Source organism: Cervus elaphus, chromosome 6 (genome assembly GCF_910594005.1).
Source record: "Cervus elaphus chromosome 6, mCerEla1.1, whole genome shotgun sequence".
Taxonomy (NCBI): domain Eukaryota; kingdom Metazoa; phylum Chordata; class Mammalia; order Artiodactyla; family Cervidae; genus Cervus; species Cervus elaphus.
In genome coordinates this window covers 47414241-47437942 of record NC_057820.1, presented here as the reverse complement: position 1 = coordinate 47437942, position 23702 = coordinate 47414241, and the positions used below count along the sequence as shown (strand labels likewise).

General features: G+C 42.2%; 1 protein-coding gene across 6 annotated transcripts in view; it reads left to right on the top strand.

The window, feature by feature from the left end:
• DCUN1D4 (defective in cullin neddylation 1 domain containing 4) overlaps window positions 1–22686 on the top strand; it is a 70968-nt gene extending 48282 nt beyond the window's left edge. For all 6 annotated transcript variants that reach the window (XM_043906799.1, XM_043906798.1, XM_043906796.1 and 3 more), the window contains 4 exons: window positions 6233–6341; window positions 16939–17043; window positions 19140–19242; window positions 19360–22686. In XM_043906799.1, the coding sequence (XP_043762734.1) occupies window positions 6233–6341; window positions 16939–17043; window positions 19140–19242; window positions 19360–19415 (373 nt within the window). In that variant the 3' untranslated portion in view covers window positions 19416–22686. The remainder of the gene's footprint in view (window positions 1–6232; window positions 6342–16938; window positions 17044–19139; window positions 19243–19359) is intronic.
• The last annotated feature ends 1016 nt before the right edge of the window (window positions 22687–23702 follow it).

The following is a 23702-nucleotide window of genomic DNA, read 5'->3' as shown; positions in this document are numbered from 1 at the left end:
ATTATCATCCTAACATTAATCAATATTTTAAAAATCACTTTATTTTACTTTTTTTTTCATATTGAGTCTTTGAAACCTGGTGTATATTTTACTTTTATGATATACCTCAGTCTTTATCAGCTGCATTTCTGGTACCCAGTTGCTGTGTATGTTGAGTGACTACCATGTTTGACAGCATAAGTTTAAAATTATAGTGTTAGCATCTGGTTTATAGTTAGTGAGAACAGTTGAGTAAAGTATAACTTACAAGTAAAGATATTTATCTTTTATTTGATATATTCTCACATTAGCTTTGTGAAAGTTTAAAATTTCATTACTCTAGTGATTAAAAATTAATAATAATAAAGATTCTGTTTATGTTACTTGGTGCAGAGTTGAGGAAAAAATCAGTGGTTTTATGTATTCACTTTGTGCTTACACGCATGTATGTCTGTGTGTGTGTTTTTGTGTGTGTGTTTGCTAAGAGTTTCACTCAGGAAAACATAAATTGTCATTCTTTTATCCCTTGAAAGATACAAATGAGGTGAATGATGAAACATTTCAAATGATATTAAAAGAGGAAGTGCTGATTCTTAGGATAGTATTGAATAACTGATCTAAAGTACTTAGAATGGCTTTTTCTTTTTCTTTTAAGTAGGAATAATAGACTTGTATTAAAATTGGAATTGAAATGGCTTAATGGTTTTATTTAAATAATTTAGAAATTTGTCAGCTTTTAATATCATTGTCCCTTTGTCGTTGGCAACAATACTTTATTTTCAGTGTGCTTAGGCCTCACTTTTATGAGGCCTTTTCACTGTTCCCTTGTTTGATCCTCACACCTACCTTGACAGATCAGACTTCATCCTGCCCATTTTACAAGTGAGGAGACAGAGGCTTCAAAGGGGTGTGTGATTTGCAATGGGATTAGGGGTAGGAAGAAAACCTAAGACTTCTGATTCTTCAGTCACTTTCTTCCTCTAACAACTATTATCTGATGACACATGCATTTTAGGTAAAAGCCAAATCACCCTTTTGCAAATACACTTTCCTCAGCATGTTCGAGAATTTTGGAGTTAAGTCTCTGGGATCTCATAGGATTGTGTTCGTCCTGTTGGGAAACATCTCCTCACGATGTTAAGCCCACCAACTCTTGCATCGTCTTCCTCGCTGCTTCTCTGGTGCTTTCCGGGTAGAGCACGGGACGGCTGCTTCTTTTAAAGTACCCTTGCAATGATGAATGCGAGGTTAAATCAAGATTTCATTCAAGGCTTTAGAGGAGGTACCATCAGCATTTTTTTTTCAGGCACATTTTCACTTGTCTTAAGAGGGTATAATATCCCATTTTGGTATAGTTCTGGGTTCGTTTTTACATTTGCCTTTGCAGAAGAATATTACCCAGTGCAAGGCCTTGCTCGTGGTTTGAGGATCACGATGTCTGGGAGCTGAGCTGTGCAGTTTCCCGAAAGAGGCCTTGGTGTGTGCTCTCGGGGTAGGGGGCGCTCCACACGCTCTCTGTTGGGAACTCTGACATTTTGTGTGAAGTGGTGGCAGGTGGCTTCCCAGAGAATGCTGGCACTCGGTCCTGTGGTGTACTGTGTAGTAACAGACCTGATCCCTGCGGGAAAAAATGAGGAATCTTTCTTTTTGTGATATGAAACTCTGAGATTAAGTTTCCTCATCAGTGAGGTGAGGGTGATTACTCACAATAACCTCTAAGGTTCTTTGTAGTTCAGAAATAGTGCAATTCCAAGTTTTATGAATTTCCACCCTCCTCCCCCTCCTGCCTCCCTAGATCCGTCATTTGTTCAGCAAATATTTGAGTGGCAGTGATGTGCCAAGCATGGAATTCTAGGTCCTGGGGAAACAAAAGCCAGGAACAAGACAAAGTCCATTTGAGGCAGGAGCTTGGAAGCAATGTTCAGCCAAAACATCCAAAAGTAATAAGGTCACTTCTGTTTATGCTACTTGTATTTATAAGGTATTTGCACCCAATAAATAAGAAAACTCAGAGGCCAGTCTTTTATATCTTCTAAAGATGGAAAATACTCCATCTTTTGAATGATCTATTTCGTCTTCTATCTGGAATTTTTTCCTTTTTTCTCATTTTTGGGTTTATTAAATCTGTCAAGTGAACTTTTTTGGACTCAAGTGAAAATTAAAGTATAAAAAAAGACTTTTTTTTTAAGTTACTGTACTGTGGGTGCATGCTAGAAATAGGAAGCCCAGGCGTTTTAGAACCAGGGAGTTTTGAATCTGCCACTTCCTGGATGTCTCTGGCAGTGTCCCTAAAACCAAGAAGGTTGAAGCGATGGAATGTGGGGCACCCAGAATTTATCTCTTGGACGTTGTCTGGAGGAGCTGCATGCTTGGCATTTCCACTGGAGGGCTGTGTTTCTTGATTCTTGGAAGAAGTGACAGCAGCTGGTAGGGAAGGGAACATTGATCTCCAGGCTCCTGTGATGGTTCTTAGAGAAGGCACAGTACTTATTTTATTTCGGCCCTGCCATGTGACTTGTGGGGTCTTAGTTCCCTGACCAGGGATTGAACCCATACCCCGGGCAGTGAAAGTACGAGTACTAACCACTGAACTGCCAGGAAATTCCCAGCTCTTGGTTTAATTGACTGTTTTATTTTTTGTCTTGTTCTAGCATGTGGGTTTAAGGTTACCTCTGATGAATTAAGCTTATAGAGCATTTAAGCTAAACAAAACAAAACCAAAAATGTTTGTTAGCCTTGTAGCTAACTTTGCATAGAAATGATGATCGGCTGGAAAAATACCTACCTTTGGGCTGACTGGGTGAAGGGGTGAAGGCTGTCCCTGGGTAATAGAAGAGAACTACCTTTGAGTGTATAACCTTTGAAGATTATCCTCATTCTTGTTACTTCTGACTGTTTCAGCAGCACGGTTGAAATAAGCAGTGATTCCACAATACGTGCATATTTTCTTGTGGCAAATGATGCTCCTTGGCAGCATGGCACTGTCACACCGCGACTACCTCAGGAAAGCTGGGGAGATGGGCTGAATGATTGGCTGCTTTCCGAAGTCTCAGGCCAAGCCTGTTTCTTCACATCTTTGTTGGAACGGAGCCGTCTGCAGATGACCTTGCTGAGCGGCCACTAGATGGCAACGTACGGTTCGGACAGGGTGACTCAGCGGCCTGGATCCCTGGTGGGGGTTAGTCCACGGGCTCTACGGGACCAGGCCCCTTTTAAAGCAGATCAAACTCTTTATTTGGAGAAGGAAATGGCAACCCACTCAGGTATTCTTGCCTGGAGAATCCCATGGACAGAGGAGCCTGGTGAGCTACAGTCCGTGGGGTCCCAATGAGTTGGACACGACTGAACGACTAACAGCAAACTCTATTGACAGCATCGTCTCTAACCTCGTTAATAGACACATGGAGTGAATTTCACTTTGGGCGTTTTATGTGTGACTCTCCAGACCAACTCTGTGCGTCTTGCAGTGTCAGGACATCTTTGCCAGTGTTGGTTGGACTTATTCCCCAGCTCGCTGTAGAACTTCACATTCACCTTGCAACTGCGTTATTTTCTTTCAGCTATGCAGTGGTTCCTGCTCTAGAATCTGTTGAAACAAGCAACTACTCTTCCTTTCATTGGGCAGAACTAAACTAAACCAACTGGCCCAAATCTGGCCACTTTCCTGTGGTTTTGGTCCTTAACCTTTTTTCCAAATGAAGAGGGGAATTCCAGCCTTAGGTATTTTGGGGTTAGCTGTTTCCCTTCTCTTTACTCCTCTCCCATATTACTACTGATAAAATATTACTCATATATCTGTGGTAAGAAAATCAAACCGTAGAGAAGAGAGCCCAACACACGGTAAGCTCTGCTTCTGCTCCTGCCTCGCAGGTTCCCACATACTGCTTTCTCACGCATCCTTCTAGCCTCCATGAACCCGATGGGTTCTGGCGCTAACTGTCCAACTAGGCTATCAATCAGTGTCTTTTCTCCCCCACCATTTCTAACCTTTTCCCACGGAGATCCGGAGTGGGCTTTTCCAAGATGGAAGCCTGATCATGGTAACTCTCATGATAGGAGATAGCTTCCATTGTTTCTAGGTATTAAAAAATCCAAAACAAACAAAAAGAGCCCCACTGTGGACCACAAAAACTTTATGGTCTGGCCCTACTTCTCTTTCAGCTTCTTTTTGGACCATGTTCCCTTTTACTCTATTCAGTCTAGTCACATGATTTTCTTTTAGTCTTTAGGCTTGGCGTGCTGCTAGACCTTTATGCATACTATTCCTTTAATCTAGAAAGCCCTCCTCTCCAAAAACATCTAGTTTCCATTTATCTTTCAGCTCTCAACTTACAAGTCAGTCCCTTAAAGAAGCCTTTTCTGACTTCTAAAGTTAGCCTAATTTTAATCTTTTTTAGTTTTCAGAGAAATCAGGGAGGATATTCTAAATTCTTGTAAACTCATAGAAGTGAAACATTTACTGTAATTTTTGACTTTTAGATATTTTATCATCTCAGTAGATCATGGGAAGCTTTTTGTAGATAGCTACAAAAAAATTGCAGAAATTTCACAATTTTAGTGCTGAAAATAAATCAGTGTGTCCTATAGTGAAGTATAGTTTGGTTTAATAAAGTATGTAAAATATTTACATTGTTAATACTTGTAATATGTATTATCTATATTTGGTAGGAGGTAAAAGCTCTATAGGGAAACACAAAGAAACACATCCAGCATTGAAAATCTTTAAAATTGCCAGTGAAAATGATGACTCTTGGTTCTCAATTTTAAGGGCTAGCTATTAGGAACAGAAAGTTAGCTTATAAAAATAGCCAAATAGTCTACTTAGGAAAAAGGCTGTGATGCTACTTAAGAAAAAGACCCTGATGCTAGGAAAGATTGAAGGCAGGAGGAGTAGGGGATGACGGAGGCCGAGGTGGTTGGATGGCATCACTGACTCAATGGACATGAGTCTGAGCAAGCTCCGGGAGATGGTGAAGGACAGGGAAGCCTGGCGTGCTGCAGTCCATGGGGTTGCAAAGAGTCGGACACGACAGAGTGACTGAATGAGAAAAAAAAACTGTGTCACTTACCTGTGAAAACAGGTTGTTGTCACCAGGGCTTTCTGGAGAAATAACTGATTTCAAGTCTAGGGTAGAGAGAGTAGTACAAGGTGAACTAGAACATCTTGTGTCAGAAAGCGAGGATGCGCTCAGAGACTGATGGGGACGTGTCAGAGGGACACTGGAGTGAAGTTGTGCACCGTGAGGATGAGGACAGTAACAGATCATAGCCCTGAGTCAAAGGCAAGAGTCCTTTAGTCCAAAACTAAGAAAGGTGGTGAGTGGAACTCCCTCTATAGAAAAGTTCCGGCCTGTAAGTGTAAAAGCATGACAGAATTAGAAAAATCACCATTTTGCATCCTCAAATGTAAAACTGATTTAGGCAGGGATCATAACAGATGCTGAAGCCACCTGGTGATGGGTTGCTGAGGAACAGGATTGTCAGTCTCAAGGTGTCGTTCTCGAGGTTTCACACCATTTAGAGGGGCCAAGAGTACCTTTAAGTGGAGATGGGTGGGTACTACCTTCACCAAATGAGTCATCTTAGTATCACCAGTAATGGAACAGACTGTCCTCATGGGAGGAGAAGCGCATAGCCTGGAGTGTTCTTATCATGAGTGCTTAATCTAAGTGTAATCATAGGGAAATTATCTGACAAACTGAGATTCTGCAAAACAACTAGTCTGGTCCCTTCAAAAATGAGATTGTCAAGAAAGACAGAAAAAAGGCAAGGTACCTTCTAGAGACTAAGGAGATAGACACTGGAGAGCAGTGCATAAGCCTTGATTGGATCTCTGATGGAAAACTGGAGCTGGGGGAAGACTGGGAAATCTGCACGTGAGTCATGTATTAGCTAAGAAAGTTAACATTTCTGGGGTATTAAGAGTGATGATGGCATTGAGGCATTTAGGAGTAAAGTGGCATTATGTTGGCAACTTACTTTGAAAAGGCACAGAAAAAAGTGCTTGTATGTGAGAGCACAGATGTGACTGTGTTCATGGTGGACCCAGGGAATGGGCACGTGGCTGCTTATTTACAGGACCTTCAGCTTTTCCGTACATTCGGAATTTCTTAAAAAGCGTAGGAAAAAAAGCTCATCGTGGACGTGTTCCAACTCCAGGGTTTTTATTGTCTTTTGGGATTGTGTTTTATATTACTGCCCCACGTCAGAAAAAAAACTCAGGTTATAATTTGCCTTTATTCTGTTTTTCTAGATGTGATACAACAGAAAAACTCAGAAATACTTTGGATTACTTAAGATCATTATTAAATGATTCTACAAACTTTAAACTTATTTACAGATATGCGTTTGACTTTGCACGGGTGAGTCCTCTGGATCCTATCCAGATGTTTCTCTCTCTCTCTCCCCTCCCTCTTTTCACTGCCTTTTGAGGTTTGTTTTATATGCTACAGCAAGGAAGTTGAGTAAGCTACTCCCAGGATGCTAGTTAGAATTTCTTTCCACACATAGACTTTCTACATGAGCTGAGTCTGGACAAGAATGTAGTATGTCAACAAAAAGCTCTAGTGACAGGCCTTTAATAGCTCGTGTGATGGGCTTAGAAGTAATTATAAATGGGCACATCATAGACATTGTTCTCAACAGCTCTTAGGTAAGCTTGGAAAAGCTTTTGCTTCTCACGAAACAGCAAACCTTCACCCATTGAGTTTCCTGGAATAAGGTAGTCAGGTCGAAGCCAGTTTGACTGTGGGTGCTGGATCATACCTGGAAATAATTTGAATTCGAATTAATTCAAATGTAAGCTAATTTAAATGGACAGGATTCAAATGTAGTTTCTAGTCATCATTTTGAAAAATGATCATCTTGTTTGTCACACAAGTGAGCCAGGCCAAGTTTGTGGCGGTGGTTCTACCAGAGTGAAATAAAGCTGTATTTTTCAGCCTGGTCACCACAGGTAGTGAGTAAATCCTGAGGCACCAGTTGGCATTGTGTTCACTCACTGTCCACGGCCCCGTACATAACGATATAACGATTATGCTCTGTTGCAGGATGGTAGTTTTCTGTTCTGTTTGTGTGTGTGGTGGGTTCAGGTGATTAGCTTTCCTGACATGATTTTTTTTAATGATTTTTTTTTAAGCAGAGAACTCAGTAGCAGTTCTTTTTTTTTTCTTACCACCATGTGGATCTTTTCACTTTTTCTTCGCTTTGGCTCTGTTAGTTTAGCCAAAAATTTGTTTGCTGTTGCGATCTGGTGCACCTACAGCACAGCAGTAAGTTCACAGTGGTGTCCTCACGTGTGAATTTTTGCAGCCTCAAATGAAATTAGGACACGCATGAAAATGTATAGATGTTAGAAGTGATATGGTCAACCTCAGATGCAGTGTTTCACTCAATGGCATTCGTATAATCGTATCTAAAAGTTGCTGGTCAGATGCTTTTAGAGTAGAGGCATGGTTTCCAGGATTAAATGTTTTCCTTCTCAAGATTTTTTTCCTCCCTCAGTCGGCAGTGTGCTATCATACGGGTGAAGTTTTGTTTAGAAGCATCATGCCTTTTCACCAGAACAACTGTATTTTCTAACTTCCTTGTTTGGAAGTGAAATTTCCCCACATGTCCACTGCTTTAGAACTGGGTTCAGTTTTCCTTCCACCTGGCTGGCTGTCCCCTTCTCAGTCGGTCACAGAGGCTCCTTCCGTTGGGGTTGAGGCCGTGCTCATTGCCTGCACTGCTCCCGTGACCTCTTGTCCACGCCGTCTCCCTTCTCACAGGCACTAGCACCAGCAGGGCTTGGTCCGTCTCCCGCAGCCTTGGGCCGCTTGTCCGCCTTCGGCCATGAGCACCATCGCCTCCGTGTGAATATAGCGCTTCAATCACTGTGCGCACATCACAGTTGCTTCCCTAGCAGCCGAGTGATGAATGGGATGGTTTCGTTCTCCGTCACCAAGGAGTGGGGTGAACTGGGGCCCCCTGGTTGCTCAGCAGTAGGTCCAGGACCACACTCAGGTTCTGGCTGTAGGTCCCATCTCCGGGTTCCCCCAGGCCATTGCAGTCCAGTCCCATCCAGGCTTCCCCTTCCACAAGATGCCTGTGCCCTGCTGACGGTGAACTAGCTGTCTGCTGAACCTGCCGCCTGCCCCTGCCTTTTGCCATGCCAAGCGCTGTCTGAGCCTCGTCTGTATCTCTGTTGCTCGCTCCAGCTCCAGCTTCTGGGCCAAGCCACCTGGCTCCACCGTCACACAGGATCATCACTTACATGGCCCTCCTGTCCCCTCGAGCTGGGCCTGGGAGTTTGGGTCCAGGCCTGCATTTTTTTCTGACAGTTTAAGGGACTGCATGTTTTCTTTCTTCCTATCTCTGGTAGCAGTCTGCAGAAATCTTTGCCTTTTAAGGAGAGTATCAATAAATATCAGTGAATTAAGCCCCATTATGTAAAGCCCCGTTATGTAATGCTGAATAATAGTCACCCATATTTAATCATTACCAAATAGATTCAGTTCAGCTAAAATATACCCTAAGATGAATTTGTTATTGAATTTGTTTTATTTAGCTGTATCCCACAAGTTGTGAGGTGTTAAATATTCATTTGCATCCAGCTCAAAATATTGTCTTGTTTCCCTTGTGATTGTTTTGGACCCATTGATTATGTAGAAGTGTGTTGTGTTATTTGCCAGCCACTAGGATTTTTCCAAATAATCTATCATTAATTCTGCCATGGTTGGAGAACATGCTCTTTATAGTCTCAGTCCACTGACAGGTATGGAGGCTTGATTTATGGTCTGCAATTGTGATCTGCTGTGATGAATGTTTTATGTGTACCTGCAAAGAATGACTATTCTGTTGCTGTTCAGTGGGATGTTGTATAAGTGTCAAGTAGGTCAAGTTGGTTGGTAGTAGTGGTCAGGTCGTCTGTACCCTGATTGATTTCTGCCTACCGTTCTGTTATTTGCTGAGAGACTCTTTGTTGGACTCTCCGACTGTGATTACTTCTGTTGCTTGTGTCGTTTCTCGTTTCACCGTATTTTGAGGCTTCAGGCTAGATTTATATATATGTAGTAGTGTTATGTCTTCTTGAAAAATTGACCTTTTAGCATTATGAAATGTCTTTCTTTATCTCTGATAATATTCTTTGTTCTGAAGTCTACTTTGTTTGATAGAAATATAGCCATTTCTGCTTTTGTGTTAAGTAAAGTCTATGTGATATGTCTTTTTCCATCCTCTTTAAACCTTTGTGTCTTTATATTTAAAGTGGGTTTCTTTTAGATAGCATATGCATAGTTGGGGCTGCCGGTATATGTCTTGAGATGCTTAAACCATTTACATTTAATGTGTTTATTGATATGGTTAAGTTTGCATCTCCTGTATTGCTGTTCCTTTCCCTTTTGTCCCATCTATGTTTATTTCTTTTTTCCTCTTTTCATAACTTCTTTTGGATTTTTTTAGACTCCATTTTTATCATTCCGTTCCACTGTTGTCTTGTTATCTGTATCTCTGGGTTATTTTTTGTGATTAATCAGGCTTTACAGCACACATCTTTAAGTTCTCAGTCTGTCTTCCAGTAATATGACACCGCTTCGTGTATGATGTAGGAGCCTTTGTAATAGTACGCTTGAATTTTGCCCTTTCCATACTTTGGCTGCTGTGTCACACGTTTTGCTTATGCATGTGTTACACGTCTCAAAATATATTGTTTTAGTCTTTTCAGGCTGCTTAACGAAGTCCCAGAGACTCAGAAGCTTATAAATAACAGAAATTTATTTTTCACAGCTTAGGAGGCTGGAAAGTCCAAGCTCATAGTGCTAGCAGGGAAGGTGTGTCTCTGCTGTAACTCACATGGTGAAAGGGAGGAGGGAGCTCCCTGCAGTCTCTGTTTTAGGGGCATTCCTCCACAGTCATGAGGGCCCCACCTCTTATTACCATCACTTGGAAGGGGGGAACACAAACATTCACAAACATTCATATCATTTTTGCTTTAAATAAGCAGAAATGCCTCTTTTTTTAAAGCAACTTTAAAAAAATGATCTGTTTGACTGCACTGCGTGTTAGTTGCAGGATGCAGGGTCTTTAGCTGCAGCATACGGGCTTTCAGCTGTAGCACATGGGATATAGTTCCCTGACCAGGGGTTGGACCCGGGCCCCTGCATTGGGCAGCACAGGGTCTTAGGCAGTGGACCACCAGGGAAGTCCCCAAAATGTCTTTTATATTTACCCAGATATATACCACGTGTGTGCGCTTCCTTCCTTTTGTGTGGATCCAGATTTCTATCTGGTATCATTTATCTTCTGCCTAAAGAATTTCTTTCAGCATTGCCCATGGTGCAGATTTTCTGGTGATGAGTTTCTAAGCTTTTATTTTGCCTTCACTGTAGAAGGCACTTGTCTAGAGAAAGGATTTCTAGATTGGCCGTTTTTTCTGTGAGTGCTTTAATGCTCGCCCTCACCGTCTTCTGTCTTGTGCAGTTTCTGATGGTGAGTCTGATGTCGTTCATGATGCCTTTGCACATAGTGCCTTGTTTTGTTCTCCGGTTGCTTCTGTTCTCTTTTCACTGATTTTCAGCAAGTTGACTATGGTGTGCCTCAACATAATTTCATAATAAACATACGTTTATTCTGATTAGGATTTGTTGAGTTTTTCGGTCTTTGGACTTAAGCCGTTTGTATTAAATCGGGAAATTTCTCAGCTGTTATTTCTTCAAATAGTTCTCCTGTTCCCCCTCTCTCCTCCTTGTGGGGCTACAGTTGTATGAGATGCTGGATACTGTCACACACGCTACTGATGCTATGTTCAGTTTTTGTTTTTGTTTTCTCTTTTTGTTTCCCTTTGGATAATATTTATTACTGTACCTTCTAATGCTAATCTTCTGCTCACTCCAGCTGGTATATTTTCATTTCAGATGCTGTATTTTTCATCTCTAGAAATTCTGTTTGTGACTTTTTCTATCCATTTCTCTCATCATGATAATATTTTCTTCTACCATCTTAAACTTCTCGGATGTGTTTATGACAGGTGTTTTAACAGCATTGTGTTGTGGTTCTGTCATATCTGTCATATCTTTATCTCTTTCTCTGGTTAAAAGTTTTATTTTAGTTATGGGTCATATTTTACCACTTCTTTGCATTCCTGATAGTTTTTTTTTTTCCTCTGTTTTTTAATTGGATGCTGAGTATTGTGTTTTAGGTTGTTGGTTGCTTGGGTTTGCTGTATTCCTTTAACTAATGTTGGATTAAATTTTTTTTCCTGGTGTGTATTTAAGTTACTTGGAATCATGTTGTTCCTTTGAAAGGACTGGTCCAGAGCAGCCTCAGTCTAGGGATGACAAAGCCCCAGCAGGAAGACAACACCCTCCTGAGGATTCCACCCAAGGCTGTGTATTTTGAGAATTTTCGACTGTGCCTGGTGGGAATTCAGACTGTTCCCAGCCCTGTGTGAACTCTGGGAATTTCTGCTTGTTTTTCTGCACCGTTTCTTTCCCTAAACTCAGGTGATTTCCTCTCACATGTGCACAGACAAGTCCTCAGCCAGCACCTAGGGAGACAGTGTGGGTCCCCAGGTCTCTCTGTGCGGTTCTACCTCGCTGGTATTTTGCCCCAAAAATTACATGCCTCCTTGAAACCCACAAACTGTCTTTTCCAGTTTAGTGAGTTGGAGCTCCATTGGGCTGGGTTTGGGTTCCCCCTTCTTGTGCTGCAGCCTGGAAACCACCTCCACACAGTATGCTGCTATCACTGGGGGCTCATTTCTTTTTCTCAAAGACCACACAGTAGCATTTGTTAAATTTTCCAAATTACCCTTTAACCCACTCCAGTATTCTTGGGGCTTCCCTGGTGGCTCAGATGATAAAGAATCTGCCGGCAATGCAGGAGACCCTGGTACAATCCTTTGGTTGGGAAGATCCCCTGGAGGGGAGGCTATGGCAACCCACTCCAGTATTCTTGCTTGGAGAATCCTCATGGACGAAGGAGCCTGGTGGGCTACAATTCATGGGGTCACAAAGAGTCAGACACAACTGAGCAACTTATACTTGACTTCACCCTTTAATATACCTGGGAAGAAACTATAGTACAACACCAGGAAAAGATAAAATGCCCCTTTTTTAACATCTCTCCACCAAAATTATAGTCCTCAGGGCATGCTTGTTTTCTCCCTCACCTTAGGACCTTGTAGCCGATTAAAAATAGCACTCAATTATAAAGTCATGTTATCTTTCTCGTAAGTTTACTTTGACTTGAGCTTACATACAGTCTTACAGACGTCAGAGAATCGCGACGCTTTGGAGTTGAGAGACGCTGTGGAGGACACTGGCTCAGTCTTGTCACTGTGCAGATGACGAGACTGAGGGCCTCGGGTCTGTCCCTGAACCACACCGCCTTCCTGACTCAGGCTGCCACCGGCCTGTGGGGCAGAGACTTGGGCTGAAATGGCCAGTTTCTGCTGCAAGTGGAATTTTGTCTTGAATATTTTTATGCTTAGTGTTTTTTTCCCCTAATGTAAATTTTATTACATAAACAATTGTGGATTCCTTTAAGTAAAACAGCCATTTTTGGCTTGATTCCTTTAAAAGGACCTAGTGAGAATAAGATGGGACAAAGAGAATGAGATAAAAGACTAAACAGAGTGATTTTTTTGGTTGCTCTGATGCTGGTTATTAAATATCAGTTAAATTTGCTTTTTCTGTATCCTCTGGGGCAAAGACAAGGTACTGTGCTGAAAGCCTTAGAAGGAGTTGCCTCTTGGGGTTCTGAGAAGGGTGAATGTTGGGCTGAGTGAGGCGCTGAGAATTACAGCATCTTAGCCTGGCTGAGAGCTGACACCATGAATTGATGACCCACTCTAGGAGGTCTTCCCACAGCCTAGGTGCTGGAAGGCGAGAATGACGGGGAGGACTGAGGGAAGTTTCTAGGCTCGGTGGGGAGATGGGAGCTGAGTGCAGCCCTTCTGAGCAACTCTCTGAGGCAGAGAGGCTTCTGGATGGGTAGAAGGGGGGTTTTGTGGGGTGAGAGAGAAGAAGGGCAGTGAGCAAGAATGGGAGATTTCTTTAGGGGCGAGTCCTGGCTTTTCAGCCCTTGCAGTGAAGCTTTAAGAAGTTGTATTGCAGGGTTTTGTGGAGGCAGAAGGTACTAGTGGAAATCCCACCTTCTTGAGAGGTGATCCTGCGATGGTTAATACGTTGTCAGAAGTCAGTCCTCACAGCCTGTCCCATGATGCACCCACCTTTTCCAACTGCGAGTGGTTTTATTTAGTTTTTGAGGTGTTTCAGGTCACATGTTAGAGCTCATGTCCTAGTCACTTCCATTTAGTGGAATGGTTGTGGATGTCACTCATAGGGTGTGCTGAGGAAAATTTTGTTGGGTCTTAATGTTCAACACCCTGTTACCAGAGAACTCTGTCCAACTTTAACCGGAGATCTGCTGTGACCATTTGATTCATCTCCTCTTCTAACTTGAGTCAGTTCTTATTTCTTAACCAATGTGTTTGTCTGATTTCCCTCTCCATACAACCCACAACACACCAGACATACACGGACACACACTCCTCGCTACTTCTTCCTTATACTTTTATTGTAAATTATGAGGAAGACAGAAGGTAGGCATGGGTGAGGACAAAAGTAGGAGGAATATATGGTCATTTAATCCCAGGTTCATTACTGTGAACATCTTGTTGGCTTTACCTTTAAGGTTACCCTTTGGTTATTGCCTGAATTTGCTCAGCAGTTGTTTGTCAAGTGAATTGAACTCTGAAGAGCTGAGATGGAGGCAAATGGGTACATGATGAAATGCTCAGGTTTGGAATCAGTCTCCTGGTTCAGACCCAGCTCTTATCAAGGTCATTTAACTCTTGTGCCTCGGTTTCCTTATTTATAAATTGGGGATTATAATAATGCCTCTTGTAATAGGCATATAGTAATAGCCTCTCGTATTACATGAGTATTGAGTATAAGGCACTTAAAACAGTTGCTGGTTCAGTTCTCAATAAAAGTTAGCCATAGAATTAGAAATAATGGTTGAATTTTTCTTCATTGACATTACTTAGGTACTTGTAACCGCTGGTGGCTCAGACAGTAAAGAATCTGCCTGCAACTCAGGAGACACGGGTTCAGTCCCTGGGTCGGGAAGATCCCCTGGAGAGGGAAATGGCAACCCACTCCAGTATTCTTGCCTGGAGAATTCCATGGACAGAGGACCCTGGCAGACCACAGTCCATGGGGTCACAAAGAGTTGGACACGACTAAGCGACTAACACACACAAACCTCAGGTTTCAAATAATATCTTATCTTCTAAGAGTACAATCATAGAATCTATACCAGATAAAATGACTGTGTAAAAACTGTGCCAATTGACAGATCTTTTTTTTTTCTTTATGTTTTAAAGGAAGTGTCAGTAGTTGAGCTTAATTAAGTAATTGCCTTGCAAAAACATTGTTATTTGTGTATTGAGATGTCAAAGTCTGCCTCTCGCGCCCTGGTACTCCACAAGCAGAGAGTACAGGGTCAATGTTGACTGTGTACTATTTGAATTTCCTTCGACGGGCTTCTAGATGTTTCTGGCTGTATTCCTTGGATTTGTTAAGGTGATTTAAAAAAACAAACAACATTCAGTGTTTATGGCTGCTTCATAGCATCCTGGGAGGTTCAGTTCACTTAGTTGGGAACACCTTTGAGAGTGCCGTTAGGATCTCTGTCGGAGAACCCCCGGCCTGTCTCCACTTCGCTGTTACGTAGATGTTTGCTCTGGGAGCTCTCAGCCTTGCTGTCCCCAGGAATCGCAGTGTTTGCAGTCATGGTCATCTGCACCTAGCCTCACACCCCCCCCCCCCAGGCCACACTGGTGATCCGCGAGATGCCACTGTCCGGATCGCGAGTGCCTCCGTAATACCTCTCTCTTGTTTGCTAGGCAGAAGATGGTGTTAGTGATTGCGCGCTGCTGGCTGGCACCCTGGCAGAGCAGGAGTGAGTGAGTGCTGTTCGGCTTTCCAGCCCTGTGAGTCGGATGCCTTCCCTCCATGTTTTGGCCTCGCTGCCAAACACATGCATTGAAATCCTTCATGATCACCAGTTTGTCAGATGGTTGCACTGTTTCCAAGAGTCTGTCCAGGTCCTCTGTATCTTCTTTTCTGTCACTGTAGTGTATGTCCATTGTGATGGGGATGTGGATGGTGTTGGAAGAAGGCACAGTGTGCATCAGGGCAAGACTGGCGACTTTAGGTCTAGTGAACGACGACAGGCTCCTCAGAGGGAGAGCGTTTCCAGGGCGTCCATGCCCTCAGCCCAGCGTTGCCTGAGCTGTTGTTCAGCTGGGGCCCGGTCCCGTGGTGCCGCGTGCGTTTTCACCAGGTCCCTGGTTTTCTTCCATGGGACTGCGGAGGGTGTCCATAGCGGGCTATGCTGCTGCTGCTGCACCCACGTGACAGGACAAGAGGAAGTTTCCTGTTTGCTTGCACAGTGCATGGCAGAAGTGGGAGACGTGCAGTGCAACGCACCATGAGGCTCGGGGGCAGGAGGGGGCCCCCCACGAGGGCTGCGTTCCCGCTGCCGTCCTCTCCTCGGAGTGAGCCCTGCACCCCTGAGCAGGGCGGTACACGTGGGCAGGGAGGGCAGGACAGGCTGTGGAGGGCAGGCCCCTCCTTGCCCTGAACTGCGGAGCCCTCCTCAGGCTGAAGCTGTGTGGCCAGGACAGGGCCGGCTAACGGAGAGCCATCTGACCTGGCCTGTGGTTGCATGGTCGTTGTGCTGCACAACTGGGGCCGAAAGGCAGACCCGTCGCACATCTCCATTGTTGGCTATTGAGTGAGGCGCTTAGGTTTGCTGTCTTGTTTAAGTCCTTTACTTTAAAATCAGTGTCAGGGCCAGAAATTCTCCTTGTACTCAAGAGCAAGTCACTGTTAGAATCCTTGAGGTGACAGTTTTATCAGGAGGTGTGTGTGGCTGCATATGTGGCCGGCACGGGGTCATGCATCCTCCCTTAATCTGGTGAACATTTAGATTCCACTCCACATCAAACAGCCAAGCACTTTCTCCCTTTGTAGTAAGATACTTTTGCAAACTTTCTTTGAAACTAAGATACCAGGAGGAGGCTAGCTAGCATTTGATGTCTAAGGTTACCACTCAAGGTCCCAGGTCCTCTGTCCTTTTACATACAAACTGCCCACTTTTTAGTTTCCAAATGGAATCTTGTAAGAAAGATCAGTGAGGAATTAACATTTTTAATTGTAAATGTAAGTAGAAGGAGCTTAATCTGCCCACATTCAGGTTTATGTAGATGTGTGTTCTGGATTCCCCATGCAGTGTTGTCTTTCACTTGGCTGTTAGTTAGGGGTGTTCTCCTAGATGTCGCTTGCAGCAAATCTAAGGTAAGCAGCATGAAGCAGGTAGACAGGTGGGCACACTGCTTTCCCCCAGGGTGGGGGATGGGAGATCCTCCAGAGCCCCAATGTTCATTGTGAGCTCCATTGAATTCCATCATTTTTAGGTACAAAAAAAACATTTACCAGTGAAATAAAACTGGTGGAAGAAAGATTTTTTTTCAAGGAAACCTGATTCCTAAGCATGAAATTTGAAACCTTTAAACCCTATTTAGTTAAGTTGGGTTTTGGGGATCAGTAGTTAATGATGTCAATAATAATCATAAATGTCAAACAGCTAGTGATTGAGTTATGGATTTTTATTTATCCCAAGAAATAATCATAGATGACAACCATATCCCATGAAATAATCATAGATTAGGGTGATCATTCAATTGATGTGAATCTTTCTCACAGTAAAATTCTATAGTACAAAACTGTTCAATCCTTCCATTATGTCTGACCACCTCCCCTCCCCTACCTTAGTCTTGATTCAGGTTTTTATGGTATATGATACAGGAGCTGTTTACTGATTCCTCACTGAAGTGAAATAGGAATTTGGATTGTTGAAACTGATTGTTTGGGGGCACCTGGCTCATCCTTGTTTTTGTTTGTTAAACAGGAAAAGGACCAGCGAAGCCTAGACATAAACACTGCCAAGTGCATGTTGGGACTGTTACTAGGAAAAATCTGGCCCCTTTTTCCAGTTTTTCACCAGTTCTTAGAGGTACTAAATTGTTACTTTGTGGAATGTGTGTGTGCTTGCTTGGAACTACCAAGTATCCTTTACTTGGTCCTTTCCTGTACCTTTCTGTCTGTCGTCCTTCCCTGCCTGTAGGAAGCGGCGACATCCTTACTGCCGCTGAGCACACGTCCCCGAGCCCCGAGCGTCCCGTGTGTGCGCTGCTCGTGCCCCTGGCCCCCTGCAGATGCTCCAGACAGCGCAGCTCTGGCCTCTCCTCTCTCGTCCCCCTTTTAAAAGTTTCGTTTGTGTTTAGATTTCCTGCTTTTTATAACAAGAGTAAAACAAGATGTACCGTATTTTGTGGCTTTAGATGAAGTTCCACTTGGATGAAGCGAAGGTTAGAGAACAACCATCCGCTCTCCCACTAAGAGCAGTCTGTAACGTGTCCTTAACTGCTCTCACCTCCAAGCACCTTGGGGACCTCGATCAGCCTCAGTGGCCAATTCCTTCAGTTGGTATCTCCTGCAGTTTAAATTTTCTTCATGTTTGTGTTCGAAATAACCCAGCACTTCCCTCCATTGTTATCGTTTGTTTGCTCTAAGTATTAATGAGAGAAATTCTGAGCTGCTGGTTATTAGGAACCATCTCTGATGCCAGTGTAATAATACTGTTAAGACCTGGAAGAACCTGAGATGGAAGTCTGAGTTACTTGGGTTGTCATATATAGCCTCCTTCTTGCCCTCCAGTCCCCAAACCCCTTTAAAAATTGCTTTTTGCTTGAAAGGATGAGGCTGTTGGATCTTGGAGAAAATCCTGGACTTTACCCTGACTCTAGCTTCACTCTTGAAATAATCTTCCTTACAACTGGTTGGTGTAATGGTCCAGAAAAACTTCCAACTGATAGGATTCTTTGAGAACTGTTATTAAAATTTGCTTTTAACATTACTGACTGGGATTCCTGAAGAAAGGTATGAAAACTAGTTTTTAATATAAGAAGCACTTGTTTACATGACAGCCCGTATTTACCAGTGATCTCTTCCAGTTCCTCTGACAACCCTCAGAAATGTTAGCTTTATTTGAAAAGTGAGTAACAATGGGCTCCTGATCTCAGGAGGCTGGGCAGAATTTAAGGCCGGGTGTGAAGGTCCTTCTGCAGCTGATTTGACTTCACACGGTTCGAGGAGCACCATCAACTGTTTCAGTGACTGGGTTTTGCTTTTAGTTGCTTAGAAAGTTACACTTGTAGTCTGTGCTTTGTTCTCTCTCTCACACCAGCTTGCATTTTTCTTTTAAAAGGCCCCAGTAATCCTTTTATTTGAGCTTTTCTTGTGTTTGCATCCTCCAAACCATTGGCTCAACTCTCTTTGCTTTTTATGTACTTGTTTTGTTTCCCAAATGTTCCCGATTTTAGTGGCAAAGATTTAAGAATTATCAGACTGGGTTTTATTTTTAGATCTTTATATAGGAATATTGTATTTTGAATATTCATGTGGCCTTTTTCTTGTCTGGGGGGAAGAGAAAAACTGCTTCATGGCTGTTCTTAGTCCTTGTATGATTAGACGCAAGTTTTTAATTATTAGGACACTAATTCTTCAGTGGCTGGGCCTCTTAGTCCCGAGACTGCTTACAGCACTTAGCATGGTCTCGTTGAGTAAACCCGCAGCGGCATATGCTGTTAGCTGGCAGCTTGACAGGAAGCATGATGTTCACGTCAGGGCCTGTTAATGGGAGCAACTCTTTATTTAGCACTTACTGTGTGCCACACACTCAGTAAAGTGCTTTTCATAAATTACAGAAATTATCTGTCTTAATCCTTACCACATCTCTGTGAAATGGGTATTATCCCTCTTTTACATAAAAGGACTTTTGCCATCTAGAAATTTCACTTCTAGGGATGTAAAGTTGTGTTTCTTTGATGCATTTGTTGTTTTATGTTGAGCCCCCATAATATTTTTGTAATGAAAATTGTCATCCAGAGTTTCCCTCTCGCTGTCTCTCACCCTTCTCCTAGAATGGTGCCTGATAACACCACAAATGGAAAGTGTTCACCTTCGTGAGTGTTAACCTTCAAGTTGATTGTCACAGCAGTTGAAACTGATTTGTTGTGTCAGTAGTTCATGTTATTTTTCCTCCACCAGCAATCAAAATACAAAGTTATTAATAAAGACCAGTGGTGCAATGTGCTAGAGTTTAGCAGAACAATTAACCTTGACCTCAGCAACTACGATGAAGATGGAGCATGTAAGTACTGGGTGGGCATCGCTTTCCCCCCGCCCCCCGCACATTTGCTCCTCAGCCTTGTCATGAGAAGTCTCATAGCTGTGTTGTTCCCCCCCTCTCTTCTCTCTCTCTCTCCAGGGCCAGTTTTGTTGGACGAGTTTGTGGAGTGGTATAAAGACAAACAGATGTCCTAGGACTTTATGCATAGCAGCGAGAGAGTCACTGTTACCACAGTCATGTCAGCCGTTAGCCATAAACCGCTGTTTGTGTCCAAGCGCATGCTGCTTTCTTGCACTGTCTCCCTTTGGCAGGGACGTCTTGGTGTTTGCTATTGAATGGGCCAGCTCTGCTTGCTGTGTAGCATTGTTCTCTTGGAAGGCTGCTTTGCAGTTTGTATTTACACTACAGATTGGTGAATTTGCCAACGTCCTCACTGTGATTATGTGTATATTGCTGTTTAAATTTTGTATATGTGTATAAAAAGACAAAGCTTCACCTAGAGATTATTTCTGCAAAAATGTATTGTAAAATAATTTTTGTGGCATATTTCTAGTCCCTTTTTTCAAATGACCCAATTACACTTTTCTTTGGTCTCAAAATGTAGCATTTCAGAACACAAGACAGAACAGCTGTTACCATATGCAAATGTTGCCAGAATTAACCTTATTATTTAAGAGGCCAACTTTGAAAGGAGGTGGGAGTCATAACTTTTCAGAGGCGTTATGCCAAATCTAATTTGGTTTACTTAAATATTAGCATTTTGAAGTGATGAAAGTTAGAATAATTGAACATATAGACCCATACCATGCCACAAATCATCTCCACCATGCAGGATATAGGTTTTGATTTTCTAATGTTAACGCTGTCATAGTTTGAATATAGGTACAGATGAACAAATTACAATTGCACCTTTTTTTCCCATTGGTTTTAAACCCTTGTACACTTTTTTAGTGCTTTTTTTTTTTTTCTTTTGCATTCTTCTAGTCAGTGTTTGGTCTGCTGATGCTTTCTATGCCATTCTAAGTAAAATTTATTTTGCCGCCTCCGTGAAAACCTAACGGTTTGCTGGCAATTTATAACTGCAGAGCACTTTTAGTTGTGGCTTGAATTTTTAGCTAAGCTTTCATGGTGTCTAATTTTCTAGTTTTGCGGGGGTGGGGGTGGGGGAGGAACTATACTGTAAGTGAGAGGTGTTTTTTTTGTTTTCCTTTTTTTGTTTCTTTCACGCTAGGCTTTTCCTGGCAGAATGTCCATTGCAGGCAGTGGACACGACACCACCAGCATTGAGCTAAAAACTCTATTACACGGTAGGACCTTTCCTGGAGGGGCCGCTCGTCATTACCCGAGTAATATGTACAGAGAGGTGATAGCCATTATTTATGTGGGTGAGGAAACAGGAGCAAACGGGACGGTATTTTTAGGTTTGTATTTTATGTTTTTGTTTTTTTTTTTTTTTCTTTTCTTGTCTTAACCCTTCTCAAGGAAATGTAAAAAAAACATGCTTCTCCCTCAACTCTCTGGTGCTATTGAATTACTTAATTTAGTCCCTAAAGTTTTGTGAGAACACAGTAGGCTAATGACTTAAACGAAGTGAAAGTTACTGGTGCATTTGAGCAAGTGAATGCATAGTTGTGAGCAGAATCCACACTGAACATGTGCCAGTTGGAGGAGGTTCAGATTATTTCAAAACCTGGCCCCAAAACCTTTTGGGTCAAATGTGAACCTCTAAATGGCATTATGAGTAAAGCACACAGACAATGCTACTGTTTGACCATGATTTCAGTTTCTTTGCAAACAGTGTTCAGATTTTCATACTTTTTTTTTTTCCCTAAGTGAACCACCAAAGACAGGAATTTTGTATGTATATACAGTGTGTGTGCATATACAAAATCATGACCTGGTAGAATGAAATTCACTTCCTTTTTCTACCAAATGGAAAGGTTTGGTTTGCTGTGAAATAAACCAGAAGTTTGAAAAACTCTGTAGTGATTAAGCATACTTAATCATTCCTTGTTTAGAAGCTGTAGACTCCCCTTCTACCTTACACATTCACACCAGTTTGCACAAATTCATCCCTGAAAAGAACAGAAGACGTTGACAGCAAGCACAGCTCCTGAGACCAGTGTGTTGAAAGGGCTTCCGTTCCGACGGGTGCCTGTTAACTCCATTGGCAACTGGCTATAGGCAGGTTCCAGTCTGTGGAGAACTTGATTCATTTTCAAAAGGGTCCCATGAAGTTAACAAATCACACTTTAAAGGCAGCAGTTCTTAAATTTGATCGACTCTGGTTTTGTTTAAAGCAAATAGAAATCATCATTGAAATTATTTTGAAAGGTACTGTAAGAAACTGGGGAATTTTTTTAACAGTAAGCACAGTTAATCCCAAAATAAGAGGATGGCTACAGGGAAAACGTTACATTTTAATACACAGTGAACATTTTGATGACAGGGGTTTTGGAAAAGCCAAGCAAAAATTATTTCATGATGTGTAACATGGAAGTAAGTATTCCAAAAGGATGATCTTGCCTATTAGAAAAGGCCAAATAATCTCTGAATTCCCTTGAAAAATAAATCTTTATGACTGCAGCGTGCTTGCCTTTGGTTTCTGTGATTTTATGCAGTTATTTTTAAGGGGAAGAAGAGCCAGAAGTAATAAGATATTTTTTCATAAAAATCTCCCCGAGTTACATAAGTTGAGCAGTCACCGAGCACTTATTTATGGGCAAATGCTAAGTAAATGAGGGTGCCCTTTTCTGGTTTTTCTTTATCACCTACATCTCCACCCTTTCTCTCTTTCTGTCGTGTCAATACTCTGTGATAATGGAATCCAACTTCTAGATGTTTACTGTTGCGGTAGGTCGGAAATTGCATTATTTGATTTGCCATAATCATCCTCTATAATGTCACGTGCAGCTTATTCGAAGCATGACCTCTGAACTAAGTTTTTATAAAGCTGACTAGACAGACTTCTAGGATCTGGATTAACAACAGACTTCTGTTGCCTCTCAGTCTCCATCTTAACAGTGCTTTTGAAGTTTATACAGAAAGCTTTAGAAGTTAGTTTGTGCCCTTGGTTTTTATTCTTACAACTGCTAAAATACCTCTGTAAGCCTTATCTTTTATTCTTTCATATGTTGTATAATAAATGTATAGAATCCATTGACCAACTAAATTGTTGGGTGTCTGTAAATGAGACCAAAATGTGGGTGGGTTGCTTCTTTTCATGAGGTCATTTCTCTCGGGGTTACTGTCGGTGAACTGCAGCTAACCTGTAACTGTGAATGCTTCGTGTCCTCAGTATTTGCATCACCTTCATAAACGTGTGCAAGTCCTGTGACTCCCAGCTTAACTGAAATATTGTTATGCCACCTAACTTGAGTACAGCAAACTGGTTTTAGGTTTTAATGGAATTGATGTAAAATGATACCCCATAAATAAAAAAGTTATTTGTGTTTGGTTTCAGAACTGATTTGTTTATTTTTCTCTTTTCTGGCTTTCTCTTATAAAACCCCTTAAGGTAGTTTTAGACTTCCCTGGGTAGCTCAGACTAGAATCTGCCTGCAGTGCGGGAAACCTGGGTTCTCTCCCTGGGCTGGGAAGATCCCCTGGAGAAGGAAGGGCATGGCAACCCGCTTCAGTACTCTTGCCTGGAGAATCCCCATGGACAGAGGAGCCTGGCGGGCTGCAGTCCATGGGGTCGCAAAGAGTCAGACACGACTGAGCGACTAAGCACAGCACACAGGGTAGTTTAAAAGTGTTTCATGTATCATCGAGTCAGCCCCAAGGCTACAAAAGTGAGGTGGGAAACAGTTCCTTCTGAACTTCCTTTGTTTGAACCTATAGGAAGGCAGGACCTAGTTCCCATGATGCTGTGACATGGTTACATCATACTAAAATGACTCATTTGAATGTTCTCCCCAAATTCTGGTGAGAAGAATAACTTTTAGGCAGAAGCTTAGGGAAAAGCTTTTGTGATTTCTTTAGAAAAGAATTGCCCTTGGAACTCTGTTATAGCTAGAAAGGAAAGAAAAAGGAAACCTATCATGTGAGCAAACAATACATCAAGCTTTCTGGCCCCGTGTACCTAAGCTAAGCTTGTGGTGCAGGAGATATTCCAAAATAAGGCATGTTCACCACTTCTGGCACATTCAACAGAAAATACTTTGGGTTTTTTACCCCCCTGAATTGGTTCCTAACATTTATCTTCAATTGCCTTAACAAAAAATAAAATCATCCCATGTATAGAAGTGTACTTGCTGAGAAATTATGGTAAGTAGCCTGTGCTGAGAATAATAATTGGAAACTGAAAAACAAAAATTGACTGTAGTAATTAAATGGAAAGTTTTTTAAAACATCATTTAAAATGTAAATCTCTTCTCCCGAAGAAATATATTCAGTCCTCTGAAGGAAATTCTTTTGCAATCACTCCCTGGAGAGTGGATTATGAAGAACTCTGGCCTTGAGAAAGTATGCTGAAGAGG